This window comes from Apium graveolens, chromosome 1 (assembly GCF_009905375.1).
Source record: "Apium graveolens cultivar Ventura chromosome 1, ASM990537v1, whole genome shotgun sequence".
NCBI lineage: Eukaryota > Viridiplantae > Streptophyta > Magnoliopsida > Apiales > Apiaceae > Apium > Apium graveolens.
This window is the reverse complement of record NC_133647.1, coordinates 191,693,201-191,710,888: the sequence shown is the minus strand read 5'-3', so window position 1 is coordinate 191,710,888 and position 17,688 is coordinate 191,693,201. Positions and strand designations below refer to the sequence as shown.

Here is a 17,688-nt window from a genome sequence, read left to right as displayed (position 1 = left end):
TTACAAATAAAAATTATCATTTCAATAATTCCTAAACTTAATCTTGAAAATATAAATTAAAATTTATAATTAGAATAATGATATTAAAAATATAAGTGGATAATTATTTTAAAATAATTTTTTAAAGTGAAAAATTATTTTAAAATATATGGAGTAATAAATAACAAATTATGGATAGCAAAATATTGTCACTATTGATTATCTCAACCCTATCAAATCTTCAAATATACAATTCAATAGGCCTCCTCCTCGTCTTCAACAGGATAAGCTTTTCCATTGATGAGCTACCCACTTATGATGATAGGTATGCCATTGTATGGACTCGTAGAGAGATATAGCATTCAACACATTCAAGCCCCTGACAACTTGTCCAACAAAATTATCCTAATAATCTTTTAGACAGGTTAGTACTGTCCTCCTTGGTATACTCCGTCAAGCATGTTCCTGGCTTTAGATACACTCCCCTCTTCTGTTGTCGATAATAGCACCCAATGACATTTAAAAGTTGCTGTATTGTTTACATTTAGATAGAAGTTTTCTTGATCAAACACGGGTTTGCTATTCTTATCTTCTCTTTTTGGCGTTTTACATTTATTTTAATACTAAATGTTAGATAGAATTTTTTTAATTTTTTTTTGGTAGTTGTATACGTTTTCACTTTGTTATTGACATCATTGTAAGTTTTCTGGTTCACATAAATTCATGCTTCTTGTAGTCTAGACATATGCTAATCTAGACATATGCTAATCGATATTAGCTAACGCCCCAAACTTGCAAACTTGCTTCAGCAAACAAGGGATGTGATGTAGGATTAATATTACTGTAATACGACGGATTAAATTAAAAAAATGGATTATGAATTGAATTTTAAAATACATTTTAAGGAAGTGTAATAGTAAGAGATTGGTTGTAGTTCGTTAGCCAAACTCCATCGCCGTGACTGCATTCTTATGTTGTAATGTTTCTTTATTTTTTTCTCTCTTCGACAAGACAGAAAATGTAGCACTTTTCAAAAAATTTATTGTCAGCAGTATCTGGTGTTCTAGCCCCTCAAAAGTAGAGAATACAAGAGAAAGATAAATCTGGATCCTGTCAAAAACAATGCCACCACTAGCATATCAATTAATAGTACTAAATTTGGGGTTACAACTTCTTCAGCTGTGAACGAAGTTAATCACTACCTTAACGATAAATGCACTTGCCTTAAAGTTATAAATTCCCAACAAAGCAACTATGTGATCCTTACCCTCAGGAAAAAAAAGGATGTTGGTTTCATACAAAGGGTTGTTCAGTCCATCATGTGAAGTCGACCCTGACAAAACTGCAATAACTGAAAGAATACTTAAACATGCAGGAAACATTGTTGGAAACGTAGATGGGCCTAGAAACAAATATTAATACTTTGTATAAACATAAACACACACCTGTATAACACAACACTTATATTTATTTCACTCACAATAAAAATAACAACTTTTCTTTCACACAAAAAGTTTCAGCCTTTTCTTTTCTCTCTCAAGAGCTACAGCTCTATTCTTTTCCTCTCTACAATATTTACTTCTTTTCCACTCGGTGTATATTTGAATACAAGAGAGCTGTTACTATTTATAGTCTTAATCTCATGCATTCATGTCATGCCTTACATCACCATTATTAACTTCCGTGTTTTCTTGCCAGCCTTGTATCTGTAGAATTCAAAGGATAGCCTACCTTTATTCCAGGAGCTCTTCTGGTTAGCCTACCTTATTTTCCGGATGATATAGCTGGTGTCTTGACTTCATGCAGGTGTCTTAGACACGTATTCTTCTTATCTGGCCACAGGGTTACTCACCAAGCACCGACTATCCAGAAGGTGTAAATACTAGATAACATGTTTGACTTCTTCATGTACGGCTGCTACTATCCATACTACAAACTAGTATAGTTTAATAACTATAATTATTTATTATACATATATTTTAAGAGAGTTTGAAATTCTAACACTCCCCCTCAAACTCGACTTTTCATTCCGAGCTTATTCTTCATTCTTTGAAATGTATCCGGCTTCAATGGCTTTGTAAAAATATCCGCTAAATTTTCTTCCGTCCTGCAGTGTATCAATTCCACAATTTTGTCGTTCACCTGTTCTCGAAGAAAATGATATTTAATATTGATGTGTTTGCTTCGACTGTGGGACACTGGATTTTTCGCGAGTGAGATAGCAGATTTATTATCCACATAGATTTTAACCGAATCATCTTTTACGAGATTTAACTCGCCCAATATGTAGCCTAGCCACATAGTTTGACATGCGCATGCTGCTGCTGCCATATACTCCGCCTCACATGTTGAGAGAGCAACTGTTTGTTGCTTCTTCGATGACCACGAAAATATTCCCGAACCAATATGAAAAGCATAACCAGAAGTGCTTTTCCCGTCATCCAAGTCACCACCATAATCACTGTCTGAGTAGCCAACTAATTTTGAATCCTGAGAGTGTGTGTAAAATAGACCATGATCAAGTGTACCTTTTATGTACCTCAAAATTCTTTTAGCTGCCATGAAGTGATCTTGCTTTGGCTTCTCCATGTACCTACTAACCAGTCCCACTGCATACATTATATCTGGACGAGTGAAAGTTAGGTACCTCAGACTTCCAACCAAACTTTTGAACAATGTCGGATTTACCGACTCCCTTGTTGAATCAATTCTGAGCTTTATGCTAGCTTCAGCTGGTGTGCTCACCGGCTTGCATTCTTCCATTCTGAATTTCTTTAAAATCTCCTCGGCATATTTTTTCTGCGACATAAAAATTCCATCTTTGCTTTGCTTCACCTCGATTCCAAGAAAGTAAGACATTTGACCAATATCTGTCATCTCAAATTCGTTAGTCATAACTTTCTTAAAATCATCGAACATACCAGGGTTGTTTCCAGTGAAGATCATGTCATCTACGTATAAGCAAACGATCATAATATCTTCCCCTGAATTTGTTTTTGTGTAGAGAGCATGCTCGTATGGACTCTTCACAAAACCATTTTTCTGAAAGTATTCATCAACCCTTGTGTTCCATGCTCGTGGGGCTTGTTTCAATCCGTACAATGCTTTCTTCAGTCTGTAGACTTTATTTTCTTGGCTTTTTCGAACATATCCTGGAGGCTGCTCAATATAGACTTCTTCTTCGAGGTAACCATTCAAGAATGCTGACTTGACATCCATCTGAAAAATCTTCCACTGATTCTGAGCTGCAATTGCTGTAAGAAGTCTTATAGTATCAACTCTTGCAACTGGAGCGAACACCTCATCATAGTCAATGCCATATCTCTGTTTGTAGCCTTTAGCCACCAACCTTGCCTTGTACTTTTCAACTTCACCATCTTGATTGGTCTTTGTCTTGTAGACCCATTTGACACCAATGGCTTTGTGTCCTTCTGGAAGATCTGTGAGCTCCCAGGTATCATTCTTCTTGATTGCACCAATTTCGTCATCCATGGCTTTGTTCCATTTGCTTTCTTCAGAAGCTTCCTCAAATGTAACTGGATCACATTCAGCCATTAAACAAAATAAAGAATAATCAAATGTTGTTTGTACCGGACTTGTTGCTTCATAGATATTATCCAGACTCCGCATCTTCCTTGGTGCTCCCCCTGAACTGTTGCTTCCTCCTGTTGATGGTGTTGATGCGGGAGTTTGTTGATTTGGACTTTGTGGAGGTGTTGGATCATCATTTCCGTCATCTTCAATATTGGGGTCATCATCGTCATCATCATCATTATTAAAGAACAAACCTCTAACTTTTCTTTCTTCATCACTCCATCTCCAGTAATCTGATTCATCAAATTCAACATCTCGAGAAATGATTAAATTCTTCGTTAGTGGATTATATAGTCTGTATGCCTTGCTTCTTTTGTCATATCCGGTAAAGATGCATTTCTCGCCTTTATCATCCAGTTTCTTCCTTTTCTGATCTGGAACATGTGCATATGCAATGCACCCAAAGATTTTTAGATGTCCAACTGATGGTTTGCTTCCACTCCATGCTTCATTTGGAGTTTTGTTTCTAACACTTTTTGTTGGACAACGATTCAACAGATAAACAGCACATAACACGGCTTCAGCCCAAAAAATTCTTGGCATATGCTTTGCTTTCACCATGCTCCTTGCCATGTCAAGAATAGTGCGATTTTTTCTTTCTGCAACGCCATTTTGTTGAGGAGTATACGCCGTTGTCAACTGATGATTGATGCCATGTGCTCTACAGAAACTTCTGAATAAGTTTGAAGTATACTCGCCTCCTCTGTCTGATCTGAGTGTCTTCAAATAATGTCCACTTTGTTTTTCAGCCAGTGCTTTGAACTCTTTGAATTTATCAAGAGCCTCTGCTTTTTCTTTAATGATATATACCCAACTTTTCCTGCTAAAATCATCAATAAATGTTAGGTAATATCTGTTACCTCCGAGTGATGGGATATCAAACGGACCAGCAATATCAGTGTGGACAATCTCCAATGGCCTTCTGGCTCTCCATGATTTTCCAACAGGAAAACTTTGTCTGTGTTGCTTTCCTTTGCTACATGCTTCACACAAATTTTCTGGTTCATTAATTTCTGGCAAGCCATCCACCATCTTTGTCTTTGACAATAATTTTAAGCCAGAAAATCCAAGATGACCATATCTTAAATGCCATAACCATGAGTCATTTTTAATGACCGACTTCAAGCACTTCTGCATTTTCGTTTGTATATCAAGTGTAAACAAACGATTCTTTGACATCTCCACATCTGCAATTAATTCTTGATCCCGATTCCTGATGACGAGAGAATTATCCTGCATCTGTATATAATGTCCTTTCTCCACAAGTTGGCCAAGACTGATGATGTTACTTTTCAAAGCAGGTATATGGTAAACATCATTAATAAACTTTTTCTCACCATTCTTCAATACAATCGTAATTGTACCTTTACCTTTGACTGGAATCTTCGATGAATCACCAAACGTAACTTCTCCGCTGATGGTCTCGTCTATCTCCGTAAATAAATCCTTGTGGCCCGTCATGTGGTTGCTCGCACCAGAGTCAAGATACCAAACATTTTTCTTGCTCTCCTCGTCGCCTTTATAAGTGAGGAACATAGCAGTGCCAATATCTTTGTCTTCTTTTGCTGCTGCAAAATGACTTCTTTCTTCCACTTTCGGTGATCTACATTCATAACTGAAATGGCCAAATTTATTGCAATTATAGCACTGAAATTGAGACTTGTCACCTCGTTGAAATCCTCCTCGTCCTCGTCCTCTAAAATTCTGACCATGGCCAGATGGACGATAACCTTCAGTGTTCTGGCTTCTGTTGAAGGACTGTCTTCCACGTCCTCTTCCACCACGGTAGCTACCTCTAAAGCCACCTCTTCCACGACCAGAACTGCTACTGCTTGAACTTTCACCAATGGACACCTTACTTTGCAACGCCTTTTCTAAATGGCTTGTATCATCATACTGGTTCATCCGCTGCTCATGCGCTTGAAGTGAACCAACTAGCTCATCAATGGAAATTGTGGACAAATCTTTTGACTCCTCGATAGAAGTAACCACGTAATCAAATTTTCTCATCAACGAACGGAGTAATTTTTCCATGACCCGAACATCATCGAGGCTTTCTCCATTTCTCTTCATCTCATTTGTCACTGTTTTTAAACGAGTAACATATTCACCAATATTTTCTGAGGCCTTCATTTTAATATTTTCGAATTCGCCACGAAGAACTTGGAGCCGCACCTTTTTTACTTTCTCCACGCCTTGGAATGATTTCTGCAAAATCTCCCACGCATCTTTTGCTGTTTTTGCTTCTGAAATTTTTTCAAAGGTAGATTCATCAACACCTTGAAAAATTGTGTACAACGCCTTTTTGTCCTTTTTACGGGACTCCTTTAACGCCGTCTTCTCGGCATTTGGAAGTGCTGCTTCAGCGGTTGCATCTGCGGGCTCATTAAACCCACTTTCGACAATATCCCAATTGTCGTAGGAACCGAGTAACACCTTTATTTGGATACTCCAATTCCCGTAATTTGTCGCCGTCAACTTCGGAATGTTGGGCTGCACCATATTCGCCATTTTCTTGAACGGAACGCTGGCTCGGATACCACTTGTTGGAAACGTAGATGGGCCTAGAAACAAATATTAATACTTTGTATAAACATAAACACACACCTGTATAACACAACACTTATATTTATTTCACTCACAATAAAAATAACAACTTTTCTTTCACACAAAAAGCTTCAGCCTTTTCTTTTCTCTCTCAAGAGCTACAGCTCTATTCTTTTCCTCTCTACAATATTTACTTCTTTTCCACTCGGTGTATATTTGAATACAAGAGAGCTGTTACTATTTATAGTCTTAATCTCATGCATTCATGTCATGCCTTACATCACCATTATTAACTTCCGTGTTTTCTTGCCAGCCTTGTATCTGTAGAATTCAAAGGATAGCCTACCTTTATTCCAGGAGCTCTTCTGGTTAGCCTACCTTATTTTCCGGATGATATAGCTGGTGTCTTGACTTCATGCAGGTGTCTTAGACACGTATTCTTCTTATCTGGCCACAGGGTTACTCACCAAGCACCGACTATCCAGAAGGTGTAAATACTAGATAACATGTTTGACTTCTTCATGTACGGCTGCTACTATCCATACTACAAACTAGTATAGTTTAATAACTATAATTATTTATTATACATATATTTTAAGAGAGTTTGAAATTCTAACAAACATCACTTGAACATGTATGGATGTCAGGACTTCTTGGAGGTGGATTTGGTGCTGCATGTGGAATGACAAGAAATGACCTCGTACGGAGTATTTCAAGAATACATCTTCAGGTAAGATTATCATCCAATGTGGTGAGAAACTAATTTTTTGAGAATCATAAATAAAATATATATAATTATTTATGACGTGTTGAACATGCTAGACGGAACTATGGAGTGTGTTACTCGAGATGCTCTAATGGTCTTGACTCTTAACTCATTTTCTTCCTTCTCGTATGCAAATTAATCAGTTCCACTTGATAAGTTGCAACTTGTTCAGTTGGCAGCACACATCCCCTTTCTTTAATTAAAATTGCAAATCATATATTCAGGTGATACAATTAATTTAATTAAAGAAATAATTTGAAAACCATGTTCTGAGTCTTCAAATACAATTTCTCCTGCATAAACCATATTCAGGTGATACAATTAATTTAATAAGGCTCCTCCTCGTGTTCAACAGGATAATTAAAATTGATCTCATCACAATCAACAATTGTTACCGGCGTAGTAGTTGATCCATCTGGCAATCCAACATCCTCCATCGCCTTGACAATGTCCATACCTTGTACTACTTCTCCAAACGCAACTTGTTTTCCATCCAACCAATCGGTCTTTGTTGTGCAAATGAAGAACTGGGATCCATCTGCCCCCTTATCAGTATTCACCATAGACAAAATTCCAGGACCAGTGTGTTTTTTCACGAAATTCTCAGAAAGAAACTTGTCAGAACCATGAACGGATTCTCCTCCACTTCCATCGTAAAGAGTGAAATCCCGTCCATGGCACATGACTCCTGGAATAATTCGGTGAAAACTGGATCCCTTGTAGTGTAAAGGTTTTCCGGATGTCTTGCTGATTCCCTTCATTCCCGTGCAAAGTGCGCGGAAGTTTTGAGCAGTGATTGGAGTGGTATCATAAAAAAGTTTTATTATGATACGACCAGATAATGTGCCACCTATTTCAATATCAAAGAAAACCTCTGGAGTCATGTTCTGCCCATAATAAGCCTTTCCATCGATGATCTGCCCGCAGTCTGCCACAATCACAGGTTTGGTAGGCCTCCAAGAGGGTGAAGGAGTGGTAGAGATAGCATTCAGCACATCCAAGCCGCTGACAACTTGTCCAAAAACATTTGGATAATATTGTTTTAGGTCAGGACTGTCCTGGGTGGTAATCATATAATGCGATGTGTTCGCTTGACGTGATGCTCCAGTATACATTGTCATAGTTCCTGTTTTGTCATGCTTCCTTACCGACTTTTCAATATCGAAGTTGTCACCATAGATAGACTCCCCTGCCCTGAAATCCCCTTTATTGATAATATCACCTCCCATGACATAGCCATGTGGAACCCGGGGGGCACTTGATAAAAACTGGAACCCTTGTAATGCAAGGGCTTACCTTGTCGACCAATACCCCTCTCCCCGGTGCAAAGTGCACGCAAGTTCTCAGCAGTCATGGGACATTCATCTGCATATAGCTCCATTTCCATGCGACCCACAGGTTCTCCACCGATTGTGATGTCGAAAAAAACTATTGGGTTTGTCATTTATAAATGTGTTTCCGAATAATTGAAATATGAAGAAGAAGTGCAGTAGATAAGTACTTGCATACTAAAGAACTTTGCGTATATATAGCCATCAAATCGGTCAGACAGCCATAGAATCAATATTACTGATGTAATTAAAAGTTACTTACTGTATTGTTAGGTAGAAGTTTTCTTAATCAAACCCGTTCGCTTGGTGGGCGTTGCATCATTAATAAGTCTTGTATAATTTAATGTATCTATATTCTTTATATTATTTATTAGGGGTGAGTTCTATGGAGTCCACCTTTTTATCGGAATCCTCGGAGTCCATCTACGTTCTGCAAATAAAATATATTGTAAAACGTGTTATTTTGCAAAACATGTTACACAAATAGCATAACTTCAACAAAATCATGCAAATCTCATATATTTACGGTACAATATGTATGTTCTGCAATATGTTCTGCAACATGAACATTTATGTTCTGCAAACTAAACATGTTTTGTAGAATATATATTTTTGCAATGTTCTGCTTGTAAAATGTATGCAATCTACAAGATTTTTGATAGAATAGTGATGTTTGTCGAAAAATAATATGTTTTGCAATATTTTAAGCTATATTTTACTTGCAGAACATATATGGACTCCGAGGACTCCAATTAAAGGTGGACTCCATAGAACTTTACTCTTCTTTATTAATAAGTTAATGAATGTATAATTTAATGTTAAAAGTATCAAAAAACCAAAATACCAAATTTGGCACTTATATAATATAAGTTAACTTCTATTCTCAATAAATTTTGTTTTTAACACAAATCGACTTATATTTTTTGTAAATTTTATTTTCATAGATTGAAAAGTCTAATTATAAGATAATTATCAAATTATATTAATTAATATTAAATTATCTAAAAAACAGATACTTGGTTCATAAGATAGAGATACAATTTGTTTCACAAAAATAAAACTAATATGTTAGAATTCTATATTAAGTAAAACAATGCAAAACTAGAATTATACTGAACAATTTCTGAACAATTTCATAACTGATTCGATTCTTTTTAACCACATATTTATTTTTTGCAAGTACCAATTTAATATTGATAATAATATATTAATTTTAATTCGTGTTTTGCACGGATTATGAATAATTTTCTACAAATATTAATTCGATGTTTTTAGTTTGAGGCCGTGTGTCGCACGGGTTATCAATTATTTATACATTTTATTAATAAGCGAAATTATGTATAATTTGGTGCTAAAAGTTTCAAAGTACCAAAATACCAAATTTTGGTATTACCTGACATAAGTTGACTTCTATTCTTAATAAACCTTTTTTTAACATAAATCGACTTCTATTTTTTGTAAATTTTATTTTCTTTTTAGTTAATGTGCATCCAACTGTCTATTTACTTTATAAAATAAAAATATTTTTTAAACGATTTGTAAATTATATTAAAAATTTATTAAGTTACGTTAAATTAAGTAAAATAACTTAAATTTAATTTTATTTTTAGAAAAACTACAAACTACTAAATAAACAACTAACACGAATTGACCTATATTATTTGTAAACTTTATCTATTTATAAATTATATTAAAAATTTATTAAATTACGTTAAATTAAGTAAAATAACATATATTTACTTTTAGTTTGAAAAACTACGAACTATAAAGTAACTATTAACACGAATTGACTTACATTCTCAGTTTTATTTTATATAGTATAATTTTAAAAATAATTAAGTAATAACAAATGACTTTAATAACATTTACTAACTTTTAAACTGAAAATTATTGATTTCACGATTGTATTTGTTACTGTCCATCACAACGTTTATTTACTTTAAATTAAAAAACATATTTTAACGGTAACAATTTTATGGATTGTATTTAGATTATATTAAGTAATATTAAATTAAGTTTAATGACATCTATTTTTTTAATTTGTAAATTAATTTTATCGATAATTAATTAATGTTAAATAAACTATATTGAAAAGGCTAATTATAAAATAATTATCAAATTATATTAATTAATATTAAATTATCTAAATAACATATATTTGGTTCATAAGATAGAGATATAATTCGTTTCACAAAATAAAACTTATATGCTAGATTTTTATATCAAGTAAAATAATGCAAAACTAGAATTACAGCGAAAAATTTCATAATTGATTCGATTCTTTTTAAACACATAACTATTTTTTGTAAGTACCAATTTAACATTGATATTAACATATTAATTTTAATTCGTGTTTCGCACGGATTATGAATAATTCTATAAAAATATTAATTCGATATTTTTAATCTCGGGCCCGTGTTTAGCACGGGTTATCAACTATCTATACTAATAAGGAAATCATGTTTAAGTCCTAAATCTTGGTACTCATTAAAAAATTGTACAACTATTTTAAAATCTTATGTAATAAAATCTCAACCGACAAAAAATAACTTCTACTCTCTGTAAATTTTATTTCCCTTCAATTTTTATAAGCGTTGGTTGACTTTAAAATAACCGTATTAATAAGTTAAAATGTCAGATGTATATAAGTAAATAATTAGGTGCATGCATAAACAGAAATATAGTGAAATTTTAGAGTTACACTTAACTTCGATATTTTTAACTACATATTTTAACAGTATTTTATATATTATATTTAAATATGTATTTTGCACGGATTATGAATTTTAGTTCTATGCAAATAATAATGTGATACTATTATTTTTAGTTTTGGTACGGATTATGAGTTTTAGTTTTATGCAAATAATAATGTGATATTATTATTTTTAGTTTTGGACCGTGCTTTGGACAGAGTTACCGACCAGTATATTTTAATTGTATATGTTTGGTAGAAATTTGTCGTCAATGGATAGTACAAAATTGGTGTCAAACAAGCTTCCGCAAACAGGGATGGGAAGTATGAATATAAAAAAAATATAAAAAAATATAAATTTGTTGTAAATTGTAATTACATAAATTGGTGTGATGCATGGAGTTATTACAATAATCTGAATAATAGTACTCAGTGACCTGGGAAACTGACGTTGGTACCATATAAAAATGGATTACATCTCAAAAATGACTATGAATTGAATTTTAAAAGACATTTTTGTCTTTTAGCTAGGATTACAATGATTAACATGAACATGAATTGAACTATAACCATTATTATACAGATTGGTTGTAGTTCGTTAGCAATGATCGAACCTAAACAATTTTAAGAACCGTAACAATTTTAAGAACCGTGACAACAGAGCTGTTTTGTTTCTTCGTAACAAACGGAGAAAAGTATGTTATACATTACATGTATAATGTTGATTTGCATGTGTAGCTTTATATGAATAGTGTATGCGTTTATACTAATCGTGGAGTTTTCAAAGCTCATTTTCAAACTTTTATTTACAAGTACTCCGTGAAACGAAGGTAATAAAAATCAACTTTTATTTTGACTTGAATTAATAGAGAAGTAGCGTGTCGTACTTAACAACTTATATTCAGTCTACGTGGAACGATTAACAACTTAGATTTAGTCTACGTGCAAAGAATTTAGTTACTACTTGTGACGAACTTGCATTAAAGTTGTAAAATTGCTAACATTATCCCAACAAATCAACTCGGTGATCCTTACCCCAAGGATGTTGGCTACAGACCAAGGGTTGTCAGTCGATCATGTGAAGTCGACCTTGACAAAAATGCAATAATTGAAAGCCTACTTAATAACCTTCTCCTGGTGAAATTTGTTTACGTTAAGTGTGTAACAGTTCCATAGATGCATTTATTGAATGAAAAAGTGTAATTAAACACAGCACTTAATCATGTATGAATGTCATGACTTCTTGGAGAAAGATTTGGTGCTGCATATGAAATGACGAGAAATGAGCTCATATGGGTTGTCTCAGTAATGCATCTGCAGGTAAATTATCATCCAATATATGGTGAGAAACTGATTTAATTTACTATCATTTAACAAAAATTATAATTAGCAAATATTGTTTCAATAAAAGCTTCTGACGTTCTGCTCTGCAGGGGGGAGGCCTCTGAAATTGATAACTGAGTTGCACCAGTGAATCTACATCAGTTATACATTGTAGGTGGACCAAGCAATTTGACATGAATGATGAATAATACAACACCAAATAACACAAAATTTAGTATTTGTGTAATTGTGTTGATAGTTTGAGTCCAATAACTTGAAAGTCCCACCAAAATACAAAAAGATAGCACAGGTTGAGAGTTTGAATATCAATGTTAAATAATGTTGTTATAGAGATTAAGAGGTCATTTGTTAAATCTGAATAAATTTTTATGAATAATTAATATTTCTGAACAATTAAGAATCTGAATACGAAATGAATAAGATTATTTGGTAAGTAATTTTATGAACAATCTGAATGAAAGTATTTAAAACTTTTATTGTATAAATTGAAAGTTGACACTTTAAACATAATTTAAAAAATAATTGTAATACATTTTTTGAGAATGTTTGTGATCGTATTGCTTATATTATATTTAATGACCTTTTACAAAAGTTCTAAAATCGCAACAAAGCAACTCTATGATCCTTCCTTACGCTCAGGATAAAAAGGATGTCGGTTACAGACAAAGGGGTGTCAGTTGATCATGTAAAGTCGACCTTGACAAACCTGCAATAAAAAGAATACTTAACCTTTTCTAGGTGAAATTTGATGCCTGCTTTAAGTATGTAACCCTTCCGGAATGAAAAAGTGTAATTAAATATGAAGGAAACAACAGTTGATCATGTATAGATGTTAGGACTTCCTGGAGTTGGATTTGGTGCTGCATATGGAATGACGAGAAATGACCTCATACATGATATCATACAGGGGTGTCTCAAGAATGCTTCTGCAGATAGATTATCGGCAAATCCAATCACCCATCACCGGTTTCATGTATGCACATGCAAGAAAGTATGCCATGGAATCTGATTTCATATGAAGCTACTATGCAGCATCCAGCAGGTTATCTTCTTCATTACGCCACAATACTAATGATTTAGAGATATTACAGTACATGAGTAAAAACCACATAAAGTGAGAGCTGGAATAAGTCCCGGTTCATTGTGAAACGAATATTAGAAGATTCCCCAGAAAAAATTAAAAATTTGGATGACAATGTCAGTAACGTGAACTCAAACTTGAAGGTAATCTGTATTCACCTCATCTAGGTACAGAACTTACAAATGATCAACTTGCTGTCCATGGTCCAAATAATACAATTAAATGAAGATCATGTTCTGAATCTTCAAATACCAGGTGATACAATTCAATAGGGCTCCTCGTCTTCAACAGGATAATTAAATTTGATCTCACCACAATCAACAATTGTTACCGGCGTAGTAGTTGATCCATCTGGCAATCCAACATCCTCCATCGCCTTGACAATGTCCATACCTTGTACAACTTCTCCAACACAACATGTTTCCTGTCCAACCAATTTGTCTTTGTTGTACAAATGAAGAACTGGAATGCATCAGCTCCCTTTTTAGTATCCACCTAACAATGCCGATCTTCGAGTTTTAGAACACTGGTAAGAACCAAAGCATTTGACTCAAGTTTACAACTCCTAGCCAACACTTGGATATCCATACTATTCGGTTGATAAATGATAACAAAGTTCTTTTGCAAGAAGGCCTTCATCTTCTAGCTCTATATGAATAATGAATACTTTTTATAAGAACAGTTGAGTTTTCGAGCTAATTTCCGAACTTTCTCTCTTACACAAAGACGGAAAATACAGCAGCTTTTCAAATTTATCTATTAAATTTTGAGAAAACCTCTCTTATTTGTACCTTTTTATATTTTCAAAACTTTTAAAGATAAAATCATAAAATTTTGTTTTAGGAGGAACATGTCCGCACTTCCCCTTTCTTTTATTAAAAGTTGCAAGATGATATATTATGGATGTTGGGGTTAAACCAAATAGGTAGTATGGTCTTGGTGATAAAAAATATAATTGAATTGGGTAATAATTGTATGGGTAGACAATTATTATCATAATTGAGTTGAGTAATAATTGTATGTGTTAATAATTATTATTATAATGTGAATGGGTAATAATTGTATGGGTAGCCAATTATTATTGTAATCAGATTAGGTATGTCTTGTTGGCTAAGTTTGTGATGGCTATATATACATAGTCATGTTATTGTTTTGATGTATGCTTGAGTATTGTTTGACTTAAGTATCGCTTGAGTGAATACCGTTTGGTGAAATTGATTGTATTATTGATAATTGTTTTGATTAATAACACAAGTTGGGACGTGAGTTTTTCTGCGTCATATATTGAGTGTGTGTTTTGCATTGTTTGTTTGGTTGTATACTTGTGTGTGTTCCCCCTAACAATTGGGTTATATACAATTTATCAGGTTTTTATATTGTGAGGAATTGGGTCATATACAATTTATGTGTCCAAAGGCAAGAGAAGACTTGAGAGAGTTGAAGAAAAATCGAGGGGGTAGTGTTTCGCTTGTAGAAGCTGATGAATATGTTCTTTTGGTTCAAGAAGAGAAGGGATCAAAAGAAGAATGAGTGCTTGACTCGGGATGTTCTCATCACATATGTGGTAGGAGGGAGTGGTTCTCGTCCTATAAAAAAGTGTGAGGGAAAGATTGTAACTTTACCGAACGGTAAAACGGTAAAGGTTCCTGGCATTGGTGAGGTAACAATGAAACGTCACAACGGTCGTGTTCAGAAGTTAACTCAAGTAAGATACATACCGGAGTTAAATCGAAATCTGATTTCGTTGGGTAAATTAGTTGATTTGGGATATACTGTTATGATGAAGAACAGTATGTTAAAAGTCACTAAAGGAGATTTAGAGATACTCAAAGGTCAAAAATATAAGAGAAATCTTTTTATACTAGAAGGAGGGGTTATTGTTCGAGGGGAGGTATTGGGCGATCGACGTCGATGGCTTGATGGTGACCGTTAATTCGGTTGTGCATGATCGACGTCGATGGCTTGATGGTGACCGTTAATTCGGTTGTGCATGAAATCATATTGGGTTGAAGGGGAGGATTGTTGGGGTTAAACCCAATAGGTAGTATGGTCTTGGTTATAGAAAACATAATTGAATTGGGTAATAATTGTATGGGTTGACAATTATTATCATAATTGAGTTGGGTAATAATTGTATGTGTTGACAATTATTATTATAATGTGAATGTGTAATAATTGTATGGGTAGACAATTATTATTGTAATCAGATTAAGTATGTCTTGTTGGCTAAGTTTGTGATGACTATATATACATAGTCATGTTATTATTTTGATGTATGCTTGAGTATTATTTGACTTAAGTATCGCTTGAGTGAATACCGTTTGGTGATATTGATTGTATTATTGATAATTGTTTTGATTAATAATACAAGTTGAGACGTGGGTTTTTCCGCGTCATATATTGAGTGTGTATTTTGCATTGCTTGTTTGGTTCTATACTTGTGTGTGTTCCCCTTAACAATGGATATCAAGATATTGCATTTATTGATTAATTTGGGAACCAAAGTATTTTCATAAGGAACTCAAGAACTATTACAAGAACATCATATACTCAAAAATACATAACACAAACATGTAGAAATAAACTGAAGTCTTCGTATAATATATATCAGGTGATACAATTTAGTAAGGCTCCTCTTCTTCAACAGGATAAACAAAATTGATCTCACCGCAATCAACAATTGTTACGGGCATAGAGGTCAATCCATCCGGCAATCCAACACCTTCCATGGCTTTAATAACATCCATACCTTGTACTACTTCTCCAAACGCAACTTGTTTTCCATCCAACCAATCGGTCTTTGTTGTGCAAATGAAGAACTGGGATCCATCTGCCCCCTTATCAGTATTCACCATAGACAAAATTTCAGGACCAGTGTGTTTTTTCACGAAATTCTCAGAAAGAAACTTGTCAGAACCATGAACGGATTCTCCTCCACTTCCATCGTAAAGAGTGAAATCCCCACCATGGCACACGACTCCTGGAATAATTCGGTGAAAACTGGATCCCTTGTAGTGTAAAGGTTTTCCGGATGTCTTGCTGATTCCCTTCATTCCCGTGCAAAGTGCGCGGAAGTTTTGAGCAGTGATTGGAGTGGTATCATAAAAAAGTTTTATTATGATACGACCAGATAATGTGCCACCTATTTCAATATCAAAGAAAACCTCTGGAGTCATGTTCTGCCCATAATAAGCCTTTCCATCGATAATCTGCCCGCACTCTGCTACAATCACAGGTTTGGTAGGCCTCCAAGAGGGTGAAGGAGTGGTAGAGATAGCATTCAGCACATCCAAGCCGCTGACAACTTGTCCAAAAACATTTGGATAATATTGTTTTAGGTCAGGACTGTCCTGGGTGGTAATCATATAATGCGATGCGTTCGCTTGACGTGATGCTCCAGTATACATTGTCATAGTTCCTGCCTCCTGGTTTGTCATGCTTCCTTATCGACTTTTCAATATCGAAGTTGTCACCATAGACAGACTCCCCTGCCCTAAAATCCCCTGCCCGACTTTATGTGTTTGGGAATAATTGAAATATGAAGAAGAAGTGCAGTAGATAAGTACTTGCATACTAAAGAACTTTGCATATATATATATATATATATATAGCCATCAAATTGGTCAGACAGCCATAGAATCAATATTACTGATGTAATTAAAAGTTACTGTATTGTTAGGTAGAAGTTTTTAGACAGCCATATAAATATCACGTTGTAAATTGTAATTACATAAATTGGTGTGGTGCATGGAGTTATTACAATAATCTGAATAATAGTACTCAGTGACATGAGAAGCTGACGTTGGTACCATATAAAGATGGATTACATCTCAAAAAAGACATTTATAATTTTTAGCTAAGATTACAATGATTAACATGAACAGGAATTCAATTATAACCATTATTATACAGATTGGTTGTAGTTATTTAGCAATGAACCTAAACAATTTTAAGAACGGTGACAACAGAGATGTTTTGTTTCTTCGTAGCAAACAGAGAAAAGTATGTTACACATTACACGATTAGTATTAATTTGCATGTGCAGCTTTATATGACTTAGATTCGGTCTACGTGAAACGATTAACAACTTAGATTTAGTCTAAGTTAGATTTAGTCTACGTGGAAATAATTTAGTTACTGCTTGTGACGAACTTGCATTAAATTTGTAAAATTGCTAACATTATCCCAACAAATCAACTCTGTGATCCTTACCCCGAGAATGTTGGTTATAGACTAAGGGTTGTCAGTCGATCATGTGAAGTCGACCGTGACAAAAACTGCAATAATTGACAACCTACTTAATAACCTTCTCCCGGTGAAATTTGTTTACGTTAAGTGTGTAGCAGTTCCATAG

At 34.2% G+C, this 17,688-nt stretch overlaps 2 protein-coding genes and 1 long non-coding RNA gene across 3 annotated transcripts; 1 reads left to right on the top strand and 2 right to left on the bottom strand.

Annotated features, from left to right (window-relative positions):
* Positions 1-210: 210 nt before the first annotated feature.
* Positions 211-6,733, top strand: LOC141674224 (uncharacterized). The gene is made up of 3 exons (XR_012555838.1): positions 211-403; positions 1,678-1,852; positions 6,434-6,733. It is a non-coding gene; the product is annotated as an uncharacterized LOC141674224 (long non-coding RNA).
* Positions 6,734-7,000: 267 nt separating this feature from the next.
* LOC141674216 (peptidyl-prolyl cis-trans isomerase 2-like) lies at positions 7,001-8,552 on the bottom strand. Its single transcript, XM_074480940.1, has one exon. The coding sequence runs from the start codon at positions 8,113-8,115 to the stop codon at positions 7,213-7,215; it is 903 nt and encodes a 300-aa protein (XP_074337041.1). The 5' UTR covers positions 8,116-8,552; the 3' UTR covers positions 7,001-7,212.
* Positions 8,553-15,883: 7,331 nt separating this feature from the next.
* Positions 15,884-16,854, bottom strand: LOC141723401 (peptidyl-prolyl cis-trans isomerase-like). The gene has a single exon (XM_074525192.1). It carries the CDS (start codon positions 16,769-16,771, stop codon positions 15,956-15,958), a length of 816 nt encoding a protein of 271 aa, XP_074381293.1. The 5' UTR covers positions 16,772-16,854; the 3' UTR covers positions 15,884-15,955.
* Positions 16,855-17,688: the final 834 nt, after the last annotated feature.